The sequence below is a fragment of the Dicentrarchus labrax genome, unplaced genomic scaffold (genome assembly GCF_905237075.1).
Source record: "Dicentrarchus labrax unplaced genomic scaffold, dlabrax2021, whole genome shotgun sequence".
Classification (NCBI taxonomy): Eukaryota; Metazoa; Chordata; class Actinopteri; family Moronidae; genus Dicentrarchus; species Dicentrarchus labrax.
Genome location: NW_026136706.1, coordinates 23,062,620 through 23,082,986, shown reverse-complemented (window position 1 = coordinate 23,082,986; position 20,367 = coordinate 23,062,620). Strand labels below are relative to the sequence as shown.

The following is a 20,367-nucleotide window of genomic DNA, read 5'->3' as shown; positions in this document are numbered from 1 at the left end:
CCCATTATCAACTATGTGTAACAAATTCTTGTACAAATTGCTAAAAATCTGTTTCCTTTGTGGAAAAGTGACTCGAACCACCTCAGGCATGCATCACGAGTGGAGCTCCATCAGAAAATGCTCAATAATTAAGAACCCATTTTCATTTCTTTTTGAATAAATCACATTCTCACCATAGACTGCAGGACCAGTGTCTGTGTGTGATTGATGACAGCTCAGAGGTTCATTAGGACTGATGAAAAATGTAGCTTCACTTGAACAGAGAGCAGTATGATGAGTTCAGTGTGTCTGTGGGCATCAGTGTTCATTTCTTCAAATCAGTTTTTACATTTGTTGTTGTGTTGTCTTAAAAAATAATACAAATAAAAAAATAATCCTATCAATATTATTTTATTATTATTATTATTATTATTATTATTATTATTTATGTGGGATATTTGTGTTTGTTCTTCTAATTCATTAAAATAACTAGAGAAGAGAAGAGAAGAGAAGAGATTCGGTGATTTCACGCGTTTTTCCTACCTGAAACACGGGCTTCTGCAGCCCCTCTCCTATCCCGTGTCGGGTGTAGATGTGCCGGGACATCTCGGCCAGTTCATCGGTCCAGGGCGGAGGCTGCCGCTCCGTGCCGCTCCACTGGAACTGCTGCTGCTCCGGTGGCGGACAGTGGACCGCCGACTCCAGCTTGGCTCCGGTTCCGCTTCACGACAACAGAGGAGGGAAAGAACCGATGTGGCTCTGAAGACGTTTCCCACTCCGCAGTGGGTCTGCACAGATGAAGCCCAGTGCGAGCACAGATACTAGCCCTCCCCCCTCCACTCCATCACACAGGGCTACGGTGCTGCTGCGTTCAGGGACACGCAGAAATTCAGTATTTCATCGTTGCAACTTCAGATGTGCATGAAGGACTAAATAGGAAAAGTATTTTCTTTAGATGTAGACACCAATCCATCACTTGGCTTGAGTTGAATGTTGTACTTTTAAGCTAATTGCATACATGAGAATGTATTTAAATAAACGCATTGATAGATATGTATGTAGTATGTACTGTACATACATATAGCCTACATCCATATATAAATTACATTTTACACTATATTCTTTACACATTCTCATCACCGATATTAATCCATTTTTCATATCCCCTCTTTAACTACGTTCCACTAATAGGCCTACTTATTTGCCATGTTCAAAAATGTCTTTGTATCTTTCTCTGTTTCCATCATTATTGCACGTTACACAGTCTGTAAAGATTATTCTGAAGTATTTCACTGCACACAGTTGTATGTATGATAACAGACTAATAGTTCATCATGAATACTATTCTTTTAGATGGACTTACATATCTACAGATGTTGTTGCTGCTGTAATAAATGAGATGGATTGTGTTTTCAGAATGCACATTATCTTTAAAGTCACCCAATGGCTCTCTTAATAACTGTACAAGATTTAAATTAATAAAATTAAATATGTAAAGGAAAACTAGTTTAACGTCTTTAGATTCAGATGCATCTCAAACAAAACAAATGCATGTTAAAAAGCCAAAGCTACAAGAACTCTAATATTTTAAATATTTCTAAATGCTTTCTTACATATATTTACTTCCCGTTCTCATCTGTATTGTTCTCTTTTTGTTATGCAACTCGTGGCATATTGTAACAAGTAAAAAAAGAAGTTTGTGGCACCAAAGTTTGGGGTTGAGGCTGCAATGAACAAAAATGCCAGTTTAAATAAGTTATTAACTCAACCCAGTTATTCTAACGCTCTTATAATATTTGCATGCACTGAAGCTAAATTGGCAGACAGGTCAGGCTTTAAATGAAATAGCTTAGCCCTGCATGAAACCCAGATGTGACATTTAGGCAGAGAACTAAATATAACAAAGTTATGTGAATAATAATTGAATTAATTATGATTTTAATTTAGTAAAATTAGTAGTTCTCAACCACCAGAACCCTGTGATCCTGTAGTCACTGGTACAAATAAGTATGGAGAAATTATAAAAGGGTGGATTCATCAAATTAAACAATAGGACTAAAAATAATAATAATTAAAAAGCTAATTAATAGCAGCCATAGTTTTGTTTGTATGATTAATATGATTTAAATCTTTTTATGAACATTTCTGATGTTGGAAGTGTACTTAACGAGGAGCATTTGAAGGCAGCATAAACTCTCTTTCACAGTACCAGCATGACCTGGCATTTGGCAAGATAGTTCAGGCAAATTCTTTCTTTTATATGTATATAAAAGAACAACCCTCATAAAAAAATAATAAAGTCACACTACAAATACTGATTATATTAGATACTGGCTAGATTTAAAGCAAATACAAACAAATTCTAAAAGAAAAACATAAGAGGAATGGTATGGATATTAAAATCATTCATGTGCTTTTTTCCACATGTATTTCCTATATTTATGAAGCTATCTGAACATTTGTAGCCTAACACAAACACTTTCTACTGATTTAGTGCCGCATTCTTCATGTAAAAATAAAACAGGCCAGTTTTATCTCAGCAAATTAACTAGGACAAACAACAGATGATAAAATCTCCTCAGTCATTCTCACCACACAGCACTACCAGCTGTGCAGTTTTCAGACAATCCCACTGCAGGTCTGTGGAAAGCCTTTACACTGTGAACATATCCTGAAGGACAGCCAGTGGGGTTTTTACCTGCACTTTGCCACGAGAATAACGCTGGCATTTAAAGGATCCCCAGTGCAGCTTTTTGAAAAATAAAGGGCAGAAACTATAAAAAGGCCAACTTCAATGAATAAATCATGTCTTCTGGGTAATGATCACATTATTGGCTTGTTCATCACGTGCAGCTGGTGATGTGTGCAGGGAATAGGAGAGACTAATTAAGCAGACTGCTACTATTTTAATCACCTTCCTATTAATTGTGTAAATGTAATTTCTTTAAAAGGTATCCAAAGGGAAATGTACGTAGAGACCACCCTCAACACAGGTCAATTTCTTTTTATTTCAAAGAATATTATAAGTTTGCTCTGTTACAAAAGCAGTTTTAAAATCTTGGATAAATGAACTTTTCCTGGAATATTTTAAATATACAGAATTATACATATCCAGCGGATACTGGGACTGAAGTTGCTCGCCAAAGTTGTGTCTGTGTCGTTCTTTGATTTCTACAGAAAAACAAGGCATCCAGTGGTAAATACATGTTTACAAAGCTAAGGTGCAACGTCAATGTCACTGACAAAACCAGGTATTTTACATCTAATATACAATGCCTTTAATATGAGGCCAATAAAGGAAATAAAAGAAGACAGTTGTGGCTAAAATTAGTAACTACGGAGCTACTGCAACAGGGCTGTGTGAAAGCTGCTCCTTAATATTAACCCCAAACCTGCAGAATAAACCAGCAGTAGGTCTAAAACATGATGTCTCACTTCTCTTTCTTCATCTTAACAGAAACTAATGATTTCCCAACTTTGTGAAAATTTAGTTCCATTTACATTTTGCCTGAACGATGAAAGTAAAAGCAGGAGCAAAGTAAGAATAATAATTACACATTCTCCAACCATGTAAATTATACATGTATAATGTCTCAATATATATAAATCAAAGTACAGGCAACATCATTGACAATTTCGAAATTTACGTGTACAGACATAGACATGAAAAATCTGAACATTTGCATAAAACATGCAATGATAAATGGAAGAGGAGAGGCAGGAAGGTACTGATGTAGTAATCATGAACAGATGCAGTGTTTCATCAGATTAATAAACACACAAAGAAATCCAACTAACTATTTCTCAGTTCACCCTCAAATCTGATGATCCTTACAAAAAAAAACCAAATCAATGCATTTTACAATGCTGAAGAACCTATTATGGGTAAGCCCTCAAACACATACGTACGCAATAAATACATACGTATGTACAAAAACCAAATATGTGCACATATACACACATACACAGAAATGTCATCTTACACATCACAAATGCAACCAGAGAATGCATTACAAGGCAGTGAGTTGATGGGAAGGTAACCATTTACACAAATATAACTGTGAACATACATATCTGATAGTTGAAAATATAGTTTGTACTTCAGAAATTCTGTTCCAAACACAGATCAGCTACAATGATAGATGCTGGTGAGGAAGAAAACAAAAACGGAGCTCCTGCCTTTTAAATAACTGCACACTTTGTCCTGAAGCGAGCACCCGTGCCCCGTCCCACACACTCGATATGTGCTGGCTTTGCAGAAACGTGAGCTCTCACATCAGACCAGAGTGTTTCTTTTACAGACTTAAAGACAAGATGGCCGTTAAAATCTAAAAGAAGAAGAAACATTTCAGCCATGTTCACATTAACGCAGACACATTTGACAATGCCATTTAGGTGTCAAATGTTTAATCCACACTATGCACACTAACATATCATGCGTGTCTTTGTGGGCAAACTACCATGTGAGACTGGTGTTTTAAATTGGATTTGCTCAGGAGAACGCTTTGCGAAAAGCTGCGTTTTTGTCGGTTTGCAGGCTGTCTATATCTACACTGGAGACGTTTTTCAGTCATCCGCATCTGAACAGAAAAGATATGCTTCGGTTTTGATCAATACAGCTGTCTAAAACAGCCGGGGCAATGGCTTGAGTGAAGGCTCACATTTCACTTGCATTTTACATGCAGAGCTGCTATTTTAGTTCACTTTATTCCTATGTTGTAATTGCACTGATCTTGTATTAGGCTATATGGGCTGCAACAACACTACTAGTGCACAGCAATACTGTGGCTGAAGGTATCCAGTGTAGACACTGACTGGAGACAGCAGCTGCTGACCTGCCGTTTTCACAACATAGCCAGTGTAGACAAGGTAGTGTGAACAATAGGCCAATATGAAGAGAAAAAGAAGCATTTTTTTCACTTTTATCTACATTAGTGTGGACATGGCCTGACCCTCTGTTACCACCTCAGAAGAGGACATGTTGCGTAAAATCTTTGAAGGGGGTCAATTCAGAAATAACACACTATGGGAGTAGCATTGTGTTGAACTATGAACTGTAAAATGTAAATTTCTTCAGAATTGGGCAAAGACTGCTCATTACAAGGCGCTGTATTGGTGGACAAACCCAGCTCTTCTTCTGTGTTGATCTATGATGTTTGTGAAGACCAGTGCTGCGTTCACTGTCAGCCAGGAGAGAGGACAGGAGAAAACTCCTGTTACCATGGTTTAGCCTCACATACAGTAGCTGAGGACATGCACACAGAGAGAGAGAGAGTCCTGACTCAGATGAACAACAGTCCTGCATTACATACACACCTCAGTTATTTCAACCTTTGTGGGGTGTGTTCAATTCAGTTGATCAGGCACACAAAATGGCTAAAGGAATGTTCCCAAAGCAATTACACACTCACACAAGGTAAGCCAAATGAACACACCACTGGAAATGTAAATATCTGGAGCATGTATTCATCATCTCAGGCCTGCTGTCAGTCGGAGTTCTACAGCAGGGGCTGCTGATAATATGCTGCCTGCTGCTGCTGAGGAGCCTGGTGAGGGGGAGCGGCCACAGGATAAGACACGGGAGGCATGCTGGAGTTGTGATAGGTCGACACGTCCATGGCCACGCCTGCCTGGGGTGGGTAATGAGCTCCAGCAGCTTGGTTCATGTACTGAGCGTTCATACCACTGCTGTGAAGAAAATACAGATGTGAGTCTGATATAAAAATGATCTTATTTACATGTAGTGAATACATTTGAAGAAGATCCTCTTAGATCTCTCTCAAGATCCCATGTGTAGAACTAAATCTTTGACCAAAAGGTAATACATTCAAAATAATCATAAACAAGGAAAATAATACATCCAACAATGCAATCCATTACGAAATGGCTCAATACAATCATCTGTAGTCTTTCAGTGAACTCTGCTAGTGTCAATATGATAACATCTTGTTATCTTTTATAAAATTCTGTTGTTCAAATGAATTATTTCAAGCTTATTGTAATTAAAAACTAAACGAGTTGTTAAATGTATTTGTTTTTCACATGGCAGGTTTTTCTGATATAACAGTTGAACACAGTTGGCTACACAAGAATGAAACATTTTATGAGTGATTTGCAGACATTTATAATGTGATATTGGAATATTATTCTAGTTAATATTGATACCAATATCAGCTGTATCACCTAGCTCTCATACAGTCTATATCAGATGGAAAGCTACATTCAGCTGGAGTGTGCTGTGACTTTCTCTGGGACACACTCCAGAGACAGATATGATGACCATCAGCCAAAATAATCAGCAAGCAAGCTACTTGTACAACACTCAGCCATCTATTTTTCTCTGCTCATCTTATTTTGCATAAGTGAAAATATTTTTCCTGTCTATGAAAATAAAAGAAAGCTGAACAGGCAGAGAAGTGAAGAAAACAACTGTAAATAAAAAGGCAATCTGTGTTGAGCTTCAGTAGCATTAATTCTGTCTGATTTTCATGTTACAGACTGGTAGCTAACTGTCAATAACATACTATCCAGTGGGGACAGCATATCTGTACTTCATTTCCACATGACTGGTCCAGGTGTGGGTTATCATGTTAATTGTGATTTCCTGCATGTTAAACTGATTTACATGAAGTTTATCCCTCCAAAAACAACACAACATACCGTATTATTACAACGAATAGTCAAGTATGTTGTGTTGTTAACTTTCTGTCAATTATTTTGGAAAATGTATTTACCTAATTTGTTTCTATGTTACAGTTCTTCTGTCACATACAGATAAACTATTTGATACAATTATTTTTCATCAAATAGTAATAGTCCACCATTTTTACCGTATACCTTAATTTCTAACCCATTAGTGGAAACATACTTCCATAAAACTTTGGAAGCTCAAACAGTTAATCTCCTTGTCAGTGTTAGTCTGTAACCACTGACATTACCAGCACTCTCACTGTCCTGTTAACTGCCAAATGTTCAAAGCTAGCCGCAAACACTCTTTGGAGTGTCTCTGCAGAATACTGCTACTACTCGGACAGTCTTACAGGTCCTGTTTTTCAGCAGCAGGGTTGTTTTCTTACCTCATGTATGGTGGCTGAGCAGCTGGGTTGTTGGGTGGGGCTGAGACGTTTGGTGGCAGCGAGTGTAGTGATCCGGGCGGGTCACTGGGCAGAGTGTAGGCCTGCGCAGGAGGACCCTGGGGCATCGCTGGAGGCAGGTAGGGGGCGCCGGGTGGGCCGAGGTAGCCCTGAGCGGACCAGAGGGAAAGGGGCAGTTTTAATAAGTGCTGAGAGACCACGATTATTACCACAGGTCCTCTTAAGAAGATGTAGAAAGAGTGTGCTGTCACTATTTCATCAGTCCACTCTAGAGGATGCAGGACTTTCCAACACAAACATTTCAAAATAAAAGTACACAACATAGTAGTTATGACAGTAGTAGAGTTATATAAACTACCAAGCCAACAGTCTGCCAGACAACGTAGAAATAAATCGTTTATAAAAGGAATCATTTCACATTTTTTGGAAATATGCTTATTTGATTTCGTGCCTCCAGCCAGTTCTCGGTCAAATGAAGTGAGATTCCAGGAAGACTCCAGAACTCCACCCAGCCAAGAGGTAGTTCACCACATAACCCCGGTAAAACCATGTGTCGTTTTTACTGTTTGATTTTTGGTCGGATTAAAGAAACAAGAAATAAGGTGTTCATTAGTGAGCTTCAGAGGTGCAGTGTTGGGTTATTTTTTATTTAATTAGGTGGGTACATTTTTTGAAGTTTGTGATCGTTTGGGCTACTATTTGTACTATTTGGGTGGTTTTCACCACAAAGAATTTGACTATATTCCAATAAACTGCCCACCCCCCTCATCTGAGTAGCTGGCCTAATCCCTTGAGGACCATCAAAAGCAAATGTAATTTCACTCCATTACAACTAGGCTGAACTTCTTTTCCTATTTAATTTGTTATTCTTCCTTAGCTCTGTGATAAAGACTTACAAAAGTCTACACCTGCTCATATAAGTGAAGATGTGAAAAAATTACTTTTTTATATTTAAATTATACTGATATATACTGACTAGTTGCAATTTCTGAGCTAATACATCCAGAGAGTTTCTTTCTATTTCCTCACAAAGTTAATATCATCTCTCTGTCCCAGGCTGACCAAAGCAAAACTAATAAGAGACAAGTCCATCATTGAATGTTTGGCCTCCTGAAAAGGTCTGACTACTGTGTATTACATAAAGAACGCAACATATAGAACACCCAGTCGCTGTTGGATGAATAAAGTGCAGACTATTACACTAGTGTTGCTGCCTTATTTTTTATTTTTTTATTCAAATTATGAGGAGCACAAATAACAAACCTATGCAGTAGCAGTTGTAGACGATTATATAAAATATGAGCAGTATCATGATTTTAATTTACTAATCTTAAGTGCTTATGTACAACTAAATCCTTGACGTTGCAGGTGTAACAACAACAACCTGGTAGGCAGTTTTACAGAAAAAAAAAAAAAATGATGAAGGGCAAAAACAAAACAAAAAAAAACAACTCTGGTGTGGGCCTGCCCAGTGAAGTGGACATTTTTCTAAATGGCAGGGGAGAGACAGTGACATCAATCACTACAGAGAAAACAGCCACTGCCAAGAAAACACAGGCAGCCACCGACTCTCCAGGGAGGTAGAAAAGGCTGACTGAATGTCAGGCTATCAGGACGAGTACAAAAACCGACCAAATCAACTGCTTTCCTGGCCAAATATAACACACGAGTATAGGATACGCGAAATAAAATAGGGGACTAACAGCAAGGTCTAATCAGGTGATTGCTCTGAATGATTTCCCTCTACAATAGTCCGCTATTGTCTCTGTGAAAACATCACATCAATAGAATCAATAGACAAGAGCGAGAGTCTACCATTTGTGGGTGGGTACACTGGTAGCTAACACACAGTTCTTCTTACACACAGAAAATCTCAAACCAACCTCTGACTGAATCATTATTAAATTATGTATGACCTGGCACTGCCTTTTATTGACTCAGCACGCATCACAGGACAGAGACAAGATGACTACAGTACACCTACAAGAAACTCGAAAGATTTGATGATTTAAGGCTATAAAAGCGTACATGAATTCGGTGTATTCTTTTTAGAAAGGTATTAAGCATATTCACTTGCCAACCTTAAATCTCCATTGTTTGTATAAGTGGTCTGTCATTTAGACTGGACACTAGAGTCTGACCAATATATTGGTCGGCCTATCGCAGACATATCGGTATCATACCAGCATCGGTGTACGTGTGGTCCAAAAAGTGCCAATATAATACAGAAAAGAATGCTGCGTAAGAAATTGGTGTCACAACAAAGTTTCTCCAGCAGAGTGCGCTGTCATTTGAATTCTAGCAACTCTCAACTAGAACTGGTTGACCATGTTAAACAAATATACAGGTTAATAAATATGTTATAGAATATTTAACTTAAATATGCTAAGTTATTTGTTTTAAAAAAAAAAAAGCAGCCTTCTGAGTACCTTTGCAAAGTCATATTGGTGCAAAATCCACATAGAAAAGATCTATTTTCATTACAGCTCAAAAATTCACTTCAATACACATCAGCCACCATATCGGTAATCGGGGAATTTTCCCACTTAAAAATCGTCTCAAAAATCTCATATCGGTCAGGTCTACTTGAGACATAGTTAGCTCCAGTTTCAGTGATTCAGTTAACTTTAAATTTTTTTTTTTTTTCCCAAGAACGAATCACTTTACCGTTGAACCTTACTCATTTGAAGAGGCAAACTCAACAAATCCAACAGAAATACTTTCCTTACATCATAAACCCAACAGTAGACAGCGTTAGTACATGAGCCAGCCACTGGGAATCCAGTCTAAGAAGGCAGAAGTGGGGTGAGCTAGATACCCCTGTTTGCTTTGTGATTGATTACATGATGGACTGATTGATTTGAAATAGGCTCGCAGTTTTAATACCCTATGATGCAAAGCTACATAAATAAAATGTTTAAGTATCAATGCTGAACCTAAGATGACATCATTGCTAAAGTGTGATTTTGGTCGGCACAGACAGTTTTCTCACCTGCATGGCTACAGCTGAGCCGGCTGGAGCGTACTGTGTCTGCATCTTGGAGTACGCCGAGTAGAACGGAGCCTCGTGCATGAGCTTGTTGTAAAGGTCCAGGGCCTCTACAACTTTCACATTCAACTCTGACAACTCTGAATGTTTCCTGCAACACAGAGAGAGACATTTATTCCACAAGGATATTTTTGGTTTGTAGAACAGTCCAAGCGGACAGATCATCTTCCAAGGTCTCGACAGTTAAGGCACAATCATCGCTATCTTTATCCTAAACTTCATAGAAGCTGAAATGGATGACACTTAGCTGGGCTTTTAACAAATCAAATTATGATAAGAATTTCACATCTATAAAACACTACCTGTCAATCTCCTGCAGCTTCTCATCAATCATTGGGTTCATCTGTTCACAAGCACCTGTTCAGATATTTACAGTTAGGGAGGGAAACAGAAATAGAGTTAGAAAACAACGGTGTAGCCCAGCCGACTGCAGTTGTCATTGGCAGAGAGACAGATTTACACCAGCACTAAGGTTTATACCCTCCAGTTGGATCAGCTCTTGGGAGTCAGGAGCCGGATCTGCAGGATCTGCATTCTGCAGCAGTGCCAGGGTTCTGTCCATCTTCCCCTGCAGAACGAACAGAAGTTTGGGTTGGTAGTCTTATTGAGAGGTGATTTGCATTTGTAAATGTTTGTGCGCTGAAGGAAAGTAGTACCTCGTCAATGACGACGGGCTCAGGCTCAACTTTGGTTTCCAAGCTCGTCTCTTCAGGACTGGCTGTCTTTTCAACATAAACCACTGGGGAAGGAAAGGTTAAGTTCAATTATCAGTTCTGAAACTAATTTGCATCAGCTTCAACCAGTATCAAATAGCTGATGAGCACAGATGCTGATATGCCTTCTAAAAAAGGTGCAAAACTGAAAAACCAGAGCAGCTGAAGGAGCTACAATGTTCATTTTCAGATTCAATAGAAAGACCAACCTGGCTCTGGCTCAGCATTCAGATTGGTGGTGACAAAGTTGGAGGGGAAAAGCCCCACCCCTCTGTGGTTCTCTCCTTTCCACCAGTTTGGATCACTACAAAACAAAAGCATGGAATAGGAATGATAAGCCAATAGGTTGTGTATGATTTGTAAGTCTTTGTGCGTTCCTCATTTCTTTTGTGGAGCAGACTTTGACCAGTTAAGACAAAATCTGCTATCTATTATTGTAGGCAAATCAGGAAGGTTGTATAAAATGTCCGATCATCATAATGTTTTCTTTATGATGATTGATGAGGGGAAATCAGAATTTATGCATTTTTTTTTTTTTATTATATCACTCCAAAAACACCATATACACACGATACACAAGCTTCTGGACATAATTAAACCAAGCACACAGACATATGTAAATATATCCAATATTAAAACTTCTTTGAGATTATTAGTATTTGGAATCATACTTCTGGGTGCCTCTTTATCACCCTGTAAACACTCTATAAAAGGAATAAGACTGCATGTAGCTGAAGAATATATAAAACTGGCTGCGATGCTTGTCTGTATTTCATAATCTGAGAATCTCACTGCTCTGAGTGAAAGTGATTTGAAAGTCTGCTACGTTATGCAACATTACCTGTCATCCAAAACCAGAATAAGTTCTCCCGCTTTGAAGGTCAGCTCATTATCTTCAGCCGCTTCAAAGTCGTACAGCGCACGCACCTTCCGGGCCTCCTGCCCCCCGCTACCGTTGGTGTAGCTCGGGGGGTCAGATGTTACGGCCAGGGGCCGCGTCTCCACCTGCTGCTTCTGCTCCTGCAAGGACAGCTCGATTGCTGGGAAAGGTGGAGGTTTGGACAGGAAGAAGAGAGAACAGAGAGAACAGAGGAGAAGTGGAAAGGAGGAGAGAATGTTCACAATGTCCAACACATACTTGGCTCAGACACAGGATCCATCTCTTTTTTTTTCTTTTCAGAATACAAACAGCTCTCAGAATACTGCTCAAATGCGAGATGCAAAAAAAAAATCAATAATACAGGCAACTAAACAACCTTTTGATGCATGAGAATATAAAATCCAGGTCGACTGTTCTACTCTTTATAAAATTATAAGCAGCAGTTTGCTAAGAATATTGGTACAAACTGCCTTAAACATACAGTACAGTAGCTGTCAAATATGTTTCTGCTGTAGAAAAATTATGCTTTAAATAACAGATAAAGTGCACAAATGACGATAAAGGTGTGTGTAGAGGTGAGCGATAGCATCTCTCTTTACCTTTGGCCAGGTTGTCATCATCAGATCCTTTGCTCACGGTGGGTGTGCTGACCTTTACGCTGGACCCCTGCAGTCAATATAGAAAGATAAGGTCATGGCTGTGTGTGTGTGTGTGTGTGTGTGTGTGTGTGTGTGTGTGTGTGTGTGTGTGTGTGTGTGTGTGTGTATATACATACAGGAGTGAGTGAGAGTGACTAGAAGAGAAAAACTGCCACCTGCAGCTCATGTTGGGTACTACATGTTGGTCAGGGATTGCAACTCTAGCCTTCAGACAGAAACCCTCTACAAAGCTGTCTCATTATCTCTTGTCTAAGGCGACCTAAGGCAGCTCTCTCACATGACAATGTGGTCAAAGTGGACCAAACAGGTCAACTGGACGCTGTTGCCAGTAATGCACAACAACTCTTTACACCCACATATTCTCAGTGGGCGAACTAATGCTTAATACTGGCAGTTGGTGAAACAGAAAGTACTACAGAGGCTGGTCCAGTGTCTCCTTTCCACATACAACATAAAGGCAAGTCAAAACACCTAGGAGCAGAGCAAGCTGTTATTTACTGAGAATTATCTCACGTGTGGATCGTCCTGAAGCAGCAATTTGGCATAAAGATCATGGTTAAATCAAATGTTTATGGCATTGTGGTAGAAAAATATCTAAGGGGTTAGAACCACAATGATTATTCGTCGACTATTTTAATAATCGATTCATTGTCTGCGAGTCTTTTTTTTAATGTCCATATTCTATCCGAATTCAGCTTCTCAAATGTGACTATATTGTATTTTCTTTACTCCTCTAACAAAGTAAACGGAATATGTTTGGGTTGTGGACAAAACAAGATATTTGAGGACGTCACCTTGGAAACAGTGAACAACATTTTTTGACATTTTATGGACTGAACAACTCTCAAAAATCAAATCTATCAAAACATCAATTTATCAAATTTAAGGGAAAAAAAAGTAAATTTTAGAGAACTTGTAAAACTTGTGATTTAAGAACAGCCAATATATATGTGAGCCAACACTGGAGAACCTCAAAAGCATCCCAAAGACTTAAAGTAAAAAACACAAACCAAGTTAGTTAAACTCACTTATATAAGGAGTGAGGAGAACAGGTAAGTCTAGACTGAGTAACAGGTGTGGGGAAGCAAGTATGAGTCAGGTTTGTCAGGTAAACTGATACCTATTTGTACAAACCTTTTTCACAGCAGCTTTTTTGACATATATGTGTATATATACACATACATATACATATGACGTTCACCAACAGACTGTGTGGCAGGAAAACAAAATGCAAGTATACCAACAGAGAGGTGCACAACAGGGACTCATTTGTTTCACATGGCTTGTTAGTGCGTGGCTGAAAAAAAACTACCTGCATGCTGTTTAAAAATTTCAGTTAAGCATGAATGATAGCTAAAAGGTGAATACTAGGAAGCATCGTCACAGCTTGAGTCACACTACCTGCTGCTATTTGCTCATCAGCTGCCTCATGTGCCACCTGCTCTCTCTTTAAAAGCAGGTTTCCCGGCCCATCCCATAACATAATACGCAGCACACCACAACCACAGTGGCAACAGAGAGAGGATGAGACAGCAAAAGCAACCCAAGCGATTTCAGATCAGTCCAATGGAAGCTGCAGTGGAGTTTTTTAATCCACGTACTGAGCTGTCTATTTATACTGGAAAAAGATGACGATGATATGTTAATTATTGAGGTTGGAGTTTGCAGCGGTGTTGAACTGGACCGTGGATCTAAGCATAATCAGTATATACTTGACATGACAATAGATTACTGTTTTTGACCAGATTTTGACCATGTTCTCCACCTGCATCAGAACCTGACATAAGGAATTAGTTTATTTGCCTTTTGAGAGGTAATCAGTGCTTCTGCATGCTAGCAAATTTGTTTTACAAAGTAACAGTGCATGCATAATGTGAAAAATATGTAATTTGTAGTGATGTTTGACTTACTAATTAATTCCTCTTTTCTCCCTTAAAAGTGGAGTGACAAACTCATTCAACTTCGACAGAATCAAAGCCCTTGATAAACAACACTCAACAAAAAGCGTCAGCCACAGAGAGGCCACAGACGATACAGTTGTAGGTCAGGTGCTTTTTGAGAGAGCAAAGTCCACTTCAACCCCCGACACATATATAACGCTGCTGCATTATAAATCACACAGACATCGAACAAAGAATAGAACAGAAAGCAGAAGGGCAGCTCTGTCTACAACAGTCATAAAGACAGTCTCGATCCTGGAAAACAGAGACACACATACCCACAGAATTATGTGAAATATGCTAAGAGGAAATTCCACGGTAAGCACTTGCCATACAAACAGACAGACAGACGAGCTCCACCCAACCTGAACCTTCACAGTGGCAACACACTGGTCAGCCGTGAAACCACAGCTGTAACGACAGCCTCAGGCTAGACAAAAAGTATCCACACACGCGCATTATGTCATCGTCGTGTACGGACTGAAACTGTAATTAGGGGAAGAAAACCAGCAAAACAGAGTGTGAAAGAGAACTACTCACACATTACATCTTCTGCATGATACTTGAGTCATTTTCCTACATATGAAACAAAATGATGCCAAGTCTGGCTGCAGATGAAAGGTTTTTCTTCAAAAACAGCCACTTTGGCAAGCAACCAAACTGTAGGGTTTTTTTTTGTAAAATAAAAGCTTGCCGTTATCATGGCAAACAGAATAAGTTTGATTTTCTCTAAGGGGGAGTGGACTGAATAATGAATGCTTACAAAGAATACTAATTTGCCATACCAAATTGGTATTCTACGGAAGCGTATTGCATTCACTTGAAAAAAAAAACGTTGGTTTTTCTGAGTAATTTATTTTTTGGTTTGTTTTTTTGAATTCTTTTTTCTGTTTTCCTGAGTAATTATTTTCCTGTTTTACGGAGTTATTTTTTCTGTTTTTCTTGGTAATTTTTTTCCCCCTGTTTTTCGGAGTAATTTTTTTCTGAATTATCGAGATACTTCGAACTCCCGCGAGAACCTCCAACCTGCAAGTGACTCCCATGGACCTATGGTGACTCCTGCACGCACATACATGCCCCATCTTAAACAATCTACCGTACCGGGTCAATTTTGCTATGTATATATTGCTATGTCAAGCAGATCTGAATGGGCTTTCCTTCTGATCTACGCAAAGTCCTCAGGTGCCTGCATAGAGTCAACAAACTAATGATAATACCATCTATATGATTTGAAGACAGGACTATCTCCCAGTGTCTGAAACCCAGATCAAAGTATAACTTTACTGAACTAAACATGCCGGTTATGTTTGTTTCCGTTAAATCGAGCTCTCAATAACGGAATGAATGCGTCTATTGTTTCAAATGCTCTCTAAACTCGTGTCCGAAAAACTGAAAAAAAATTATTCAGAAAATCTGAAATAAATTACTCTGAAAAACACAAATGATTACTCCAAAAAACAAACCAAAACATTTATTTTCAAGTTATTGCAATACGCTTCCGTAGTATTCACCAGAGGAGTATTGTGGTGTGGTTGGTACGCTAAGGTGTCGTTTTGTCCTCATTTTTTGTGTACCAGGAACCAGATTTGAAGTCAGTTCATTGAATTTTTTTAGAAAACAAAATGAATTTCAGTGTTTATGATGGTTGTAAGCTTTGCATTTTTTGTCAGCGACATTTGTCAAAAGCTACATGACCACTGCACATAAAAAATTCCAATCAAATAGCACCCAGATGAAAGCAAGATAGCGTTTAATTTTCTATAAATGTGACTTTCACACTTTTTTGTTCTGTATGGTGTGAACATACCTGTGAAGATGCGGAGGGGAAGCTGATGCCCTCTTCCTTCAGAGACTTAATGGTGGCACCGATGAGGCTGAGCTGTGGATCCTTCTGGAAGTCTTCTGCCCACTCCACCATCAGAGCCTTTAGCTTTTCACACACCTTAGGGTGGGCCTACAGAGGACAGGCAAACAAACAGCTGTGTCACTCTAATGTGCTGCACAATAACACGGCTCTGTTGAGGACTAGATGTGCATGTGTGAGTGAATGACTCTGGTCAAAAATGTACGAAGAGATGAGAGACAGATATGATAACAAATTAGGAATAGTGAGAAAAACAACAGACGGGTTTTACGTACCCTGCTCAGCACACTTCGTACTTCACTGGAAAACTCCCTTGAGCAGATTTCCAGGTGGAATATTTTGCCACAGTTTGACACACAAGCACCCAGCAACTGCAAGAAAAAGATTGTAAAAGTGAGACTGTATGTATTGATTATCACAAAAAAGAAGGATTTTTATCTTTATTTCACAAAAGGAAGATATTTTTTTCTCCCACTCGTGTTACTGAATTATTTAGGATACATATTATTAGCAAGTGAAGCTTTAGCAATGATAAACGGTTCTGATGACAATAGGGCTTTAATTATTTGAATGAGTGAACACAGAGGTCTAAATATAGAGTGGGCAATGTGACAGTATTTGCTCATGATGACTCAGACAGAGACAGAGAAAAAGCTCTCATATTGCTCATCTGAGTTAAATCCTCCCAGTATGAAATCTTCCACTTGCCTGTATGGCTTTAACAGTGGGAATATTAGATCAGTTACAGCTCAGCTGCTGCCAGATTGCATTAGTGAACATTTATTTCTCATATGTAGTGACAGTAAATCGCATTTCCATTTTGGCTACACTTTTATTTATACACAAATTTAAGAAGTTTAGGCTCTGACATAGTGACTTTGTAAGGTTTTTGTTATCTTCATTTATTAGCTTCTTACTACTTACTACTTATGTTACACTGTTTGCTGGGAAAGAGTTACTGTCATGTTGTGTGCAGCAGATTTCTTGATTGACATTTGGTGGCATAAAAGCATGGTAAAAGAACTCACATTGAGGGCTTGCATGGCAACATGAGGCACTTTGTGGTTGATTCTCTTCATAATGGATCTCAAGCTGTCCTTTGGTCTGAAACAGAACAGAATTCGCTGTGGGAACAATGACTACTGAACAAACTCAGTGTCCTTGCACTAGAGATGCTCCTGCACGGGTCCTGATGATATCTAGTGTAGACTATTTTCAAATACAAAGTCTCATATAACTGTACTGTACCTAAACAAGGAGCAATTTGAATCATTATTGAAAGGCCTTTTTCCAGCTTACCCATTGGGTGTCGTTCCAATCTTATCGCAGATGTCCATAATGAGCCCCCAGTCATCTGTTGTGTTGTTTTCATTGGTTGACTTCTCTGGAAACATGTCAAACAGGGATACAGTGCATATGGTCCAGTGAGAAAATGTCTTCACGGCTGCTCGTCTAGACATAATGTATTCGTGGGCAGACATGCTAATCTCACTGGGCAAGTGTTAGAATAATGAATAGCAAGTCATGAGCTACCACATTTTAAAATCAGTTAATCTTGCATCAAAGCCTGTCAGCCTAAGGTAAAAAAAAAAAAAAAAAAAAGTTAAAAACTTGGAAGAGTCAATAAGCCGACTAATTTCACACTTTATTGTGTGAACTTGCAGGGTTTCCCCAGTGACCTCAACGAGATGGTAAACCGCCCCGATCTTAAGGCATTTTAAGTCGTGATCAGTTTAGCAGATGACAGCCTGAACAATAACCACGCTCATTAAATAACATGAGATTAGCTGGGTTAAAAAGCACATCTGCTCTTTCCCCCTAACAGTTACTTCTCAGTTATGTTGTGATATTTTGGCAGGAAATTGCTCAAATGCACATTTCCAACAGATAGTAAACTGTCACGACACATCCTCCTGACGGACAGTCAGAGAGCCAGTTAAGTGTAACAGTGCACTATTGTGTGGTCATACAAGAACTATGGTGTTGCAGGGACAGATAAGGGTGGTGACCTCAGGAGTTTGCATGAAAATTTACATAACACGACCATGAGAAACACAAATGACCGAGCTAACACATTTTAATCAAACTGACTCAAAGTAGCCCAGAGTCTTGAATAGGGCTGAAGCTATTAGTTGGTTAATATATTCTCTCAATTCAGTGTTTGATCAATAAAATTACAGAAAATACACATCATAAATATTTAAAAACCCAAGGTCACTTCTTTATATGCCCAGTTTTCAACAACAGTCCAAAACCTAAAGATATTTACTCTAAAGAAAACCCCTCACTATTGAGGATTAGAGCAAAAGAATATTTGAAACTTTAGCTTGAAAAGTTACTTCAATATTGAACTGATCATCTATTCCCAAAATAGCTGCCGATTCATTTTCCATCAACTGAGTACGACCAACAAGTTAAGCTTTCACTTCGATATTTCTTTATTGATGATGTCCTTTCGCTCTCTCATGCTGTATGTCACTGTCATTGTATAATGAATACCAAACCTCAGGGGGGTTGAGGTTGTTCACAGAAACTGCGATGGTGACTTTTCACTATTTACCAGCATTTTAAAGCTTGGCTCAGACAACGAAAATGAGACACCAGAGATTGAAAAGAATCGTTATTTTTACCCCGATAACACTATAACATACCATATTTATAAATAATCAATCTATAAAAGCATTAAGACCTGATGTGGGATCAGGTGATCAGCGTTAGCTAGCATTCATGAATCAGACTCAAAGTGAGTTTCTCGAGCAGTCGCTCATCCTCGCCGATAAACTGATCGATAAACTCAATGCAAGTTATTGACAACCAGTCAGCTTGTCGGCGACACCCTAAGGAAGTGGCTGAGACCTGTGGAAGTCGTTGTTACCAATAAGACGATGTGATATCTTAAACTTAAAAACGCTACAACGTCTTAAAGCGCTGAAGCTAAGCTAACGTTAGCTTCAGATGTTAGCTAGCTCTGACACACTGATAAACAACAAAGGAACAGCAGCTCGCTTACCGACATCTTGGTCAAAGGGATTTTGGGCAAACAAAGGCATTGTAACGATTTAAAAAGACCCAGACTGTTTAAGGAAAGAAAGGTTTGTGGGTTCTCCAGACTAAACCTAAACAAATATCTCTTCCTTGTCCATTAAACTCGCACCAGTTGCTCTTCCGGAAACTTGGCTGCCTTCATTAATGCCTGAACAATATTTTAAGACGCCGCTGTGCAGTGGTGGAGAATGATTTTATTAAGTTTAGCGTTTATGTTTAATTGTTTGTGTCTTTTACACAAATTACAGCACGTTGACGTTTTTTGTTTTTTTGTTTAAATGTTCCACACAATAATTGGCACTTGAGTTTAACGCCTCTGTTCAATTCCCGAGGATAGTTGTGAAACAGTGACATCTAGTGGGTGAAAGGTCGCAACGTCTCAGCTCGACTCCACTAAACATCACAGGAGATCTTTACTCTGCTTTAAGTGCTGAATCTGCGCTCCACATTGACGGGGTTTATATTTATATCGGCTCAACACTCGCTGCAGCAAGATACAGTACAGAGCTGACAGAGCAGCAGACAGTAGCTCACTGTAAAAGATTGGACTCTGAATAGTAGATATGATCACTTTCATCGATCTCTTTAATTAAATAAACAAATTAAAGTTAATATTGATGCAGTAAAGCAGACATTCTCAGTATATGCCGTTATCACTCACTATGATAACCAGCAGCAGAAAATGCTTTTATTATATTTATTGTATTTCATTTCTGTACTCTTTGTTTGATTTTGTATCTCTCATTCTCTCTCTCTCTCTCTCTCTCTCTCTCTCTCTCTATATATATATATATATATATATATATATATATATATATATATATATATTATCCTGCTTCAAGTTTTCAGTGTGTCACTCAGGTGTAATTTGATTATGTACATTTATTCAAGAATATGCACGATGTAAGCAAAAAATCAACTGAAATAATAAAAGCATTAAAACTAGACTCTGACACAGGGTCAGCAGATTCAGTACAAATGTAGAACCGCCTCAAGACCCTTTTCATTTGAGTTTACAGGATGGGTCTCGAACCCAGTGACAGGTGCTGTTACCCCGTTGGCAGCCTGAGAGAGTGAGACCACAGACGAGCAGTAGGGGGCGCACCTGTCAAACAGCGTCTCATATAAGCACAGGAATTGACAA

General features: G+C 38.8%; 2 protein-coding genes across 4 annotated transcripts in view; both read right to left on the bottom strand.

Annotated features, from left to right (window-relative positions):
- The window catches only part of cacnb4a (calcium channel, voltage-dependent, beta 4a subunit), a 37,005-nt gene extending 36,216 nt beyond the window's left edge, over positions 1 to 789 (bottom strand). The window contains exon 1 of one of the 2 annotated variants that reach the window (XM_051405155.1): positions 523 to 789. In XM_051405155.1, coding sequence (XP_051261115.1) covers positions 523 to 585 — 63 coding nt within the window. In that variant the 5' untranslated portion in view covers positions 586 to 789. The remainder of the gene's footprint in view (positions 1 to 522) is intronic. The other variant, XM_051405154.1, reaches the window with a different exon arrangement.
- Positions 790 to 2,968: 2,179 nt separating this feature from the next.
- On the bottom strand, positions 2,969 to 19,378 carry stam2 (signal transducing adaptor molecule (SH3 domain and ITAM motif) 2). Of its 2 annotated transcripts, none has more exons than XM_051404074.1 (14): positions 19,189 to 19,378; positions 17,478 to 17,562; positions 17,207 to 17,282; positions 16,454 to 16,549; positions 16,122 to 16,268; positions 12,315 to 12,381; positions 11,677 to 11,875; positions 11,045 to 11,139; positions 10,779 to 10,861; positions 10,603 to 10,690; positions 10,425 to 10,479; positions 10,066 to 10,213; positions 7,056 to 7,222; positions 2,969 to 5,664 (listed from the first exon to the last, which is right to left on the bottom strand). In XM_051404074.1, exons 1-14 carry the CDS (start codon positions 19,226 to 19,228, stop codon positions 5,478 to 5,480), a joined length of 1,533 nt encoding a protein of 510 aa, XP_051260034.1. In that variant the 5' UTR covers positions 19,229 to 19,378; the 3' UTR covers positions 2,969 to 5,477. The 2 variants fall into 2 exon arrangements, with proteins under 2 accessions (XP_051260034.1, XP_051260033.1); XM_051404073.1 differs by having other exon boundaries at positions 2,969 to 5,667; positions 19,189 to 19,376.
- Positions 19,379 to 20,367: the final 989 nt, after the last annotated feature.

Coding starts and splice junctions, on each gene's coding strand:
- stam2 (XM_051404073.1), bottom strand. CDS start 19,228: ATGCCTTTGTTTGCCCAAAATCCCTTTGACCAAGATGTCG. Junction 16,269..16,453: donor TACGAAGTGTGCTGAGCAGG/GTACGTAAAACC, acceptor TGTCCTCTGTAG/GCCCACCCTAAGGTGTGTGA. Junction 12,382..16,121: donor TCCCCTCCGCATCTTCACAG/GTATGTTCACAC, acceptor TATTGACTGCAG/GGGTCCAGCGTAAAGGTCAG.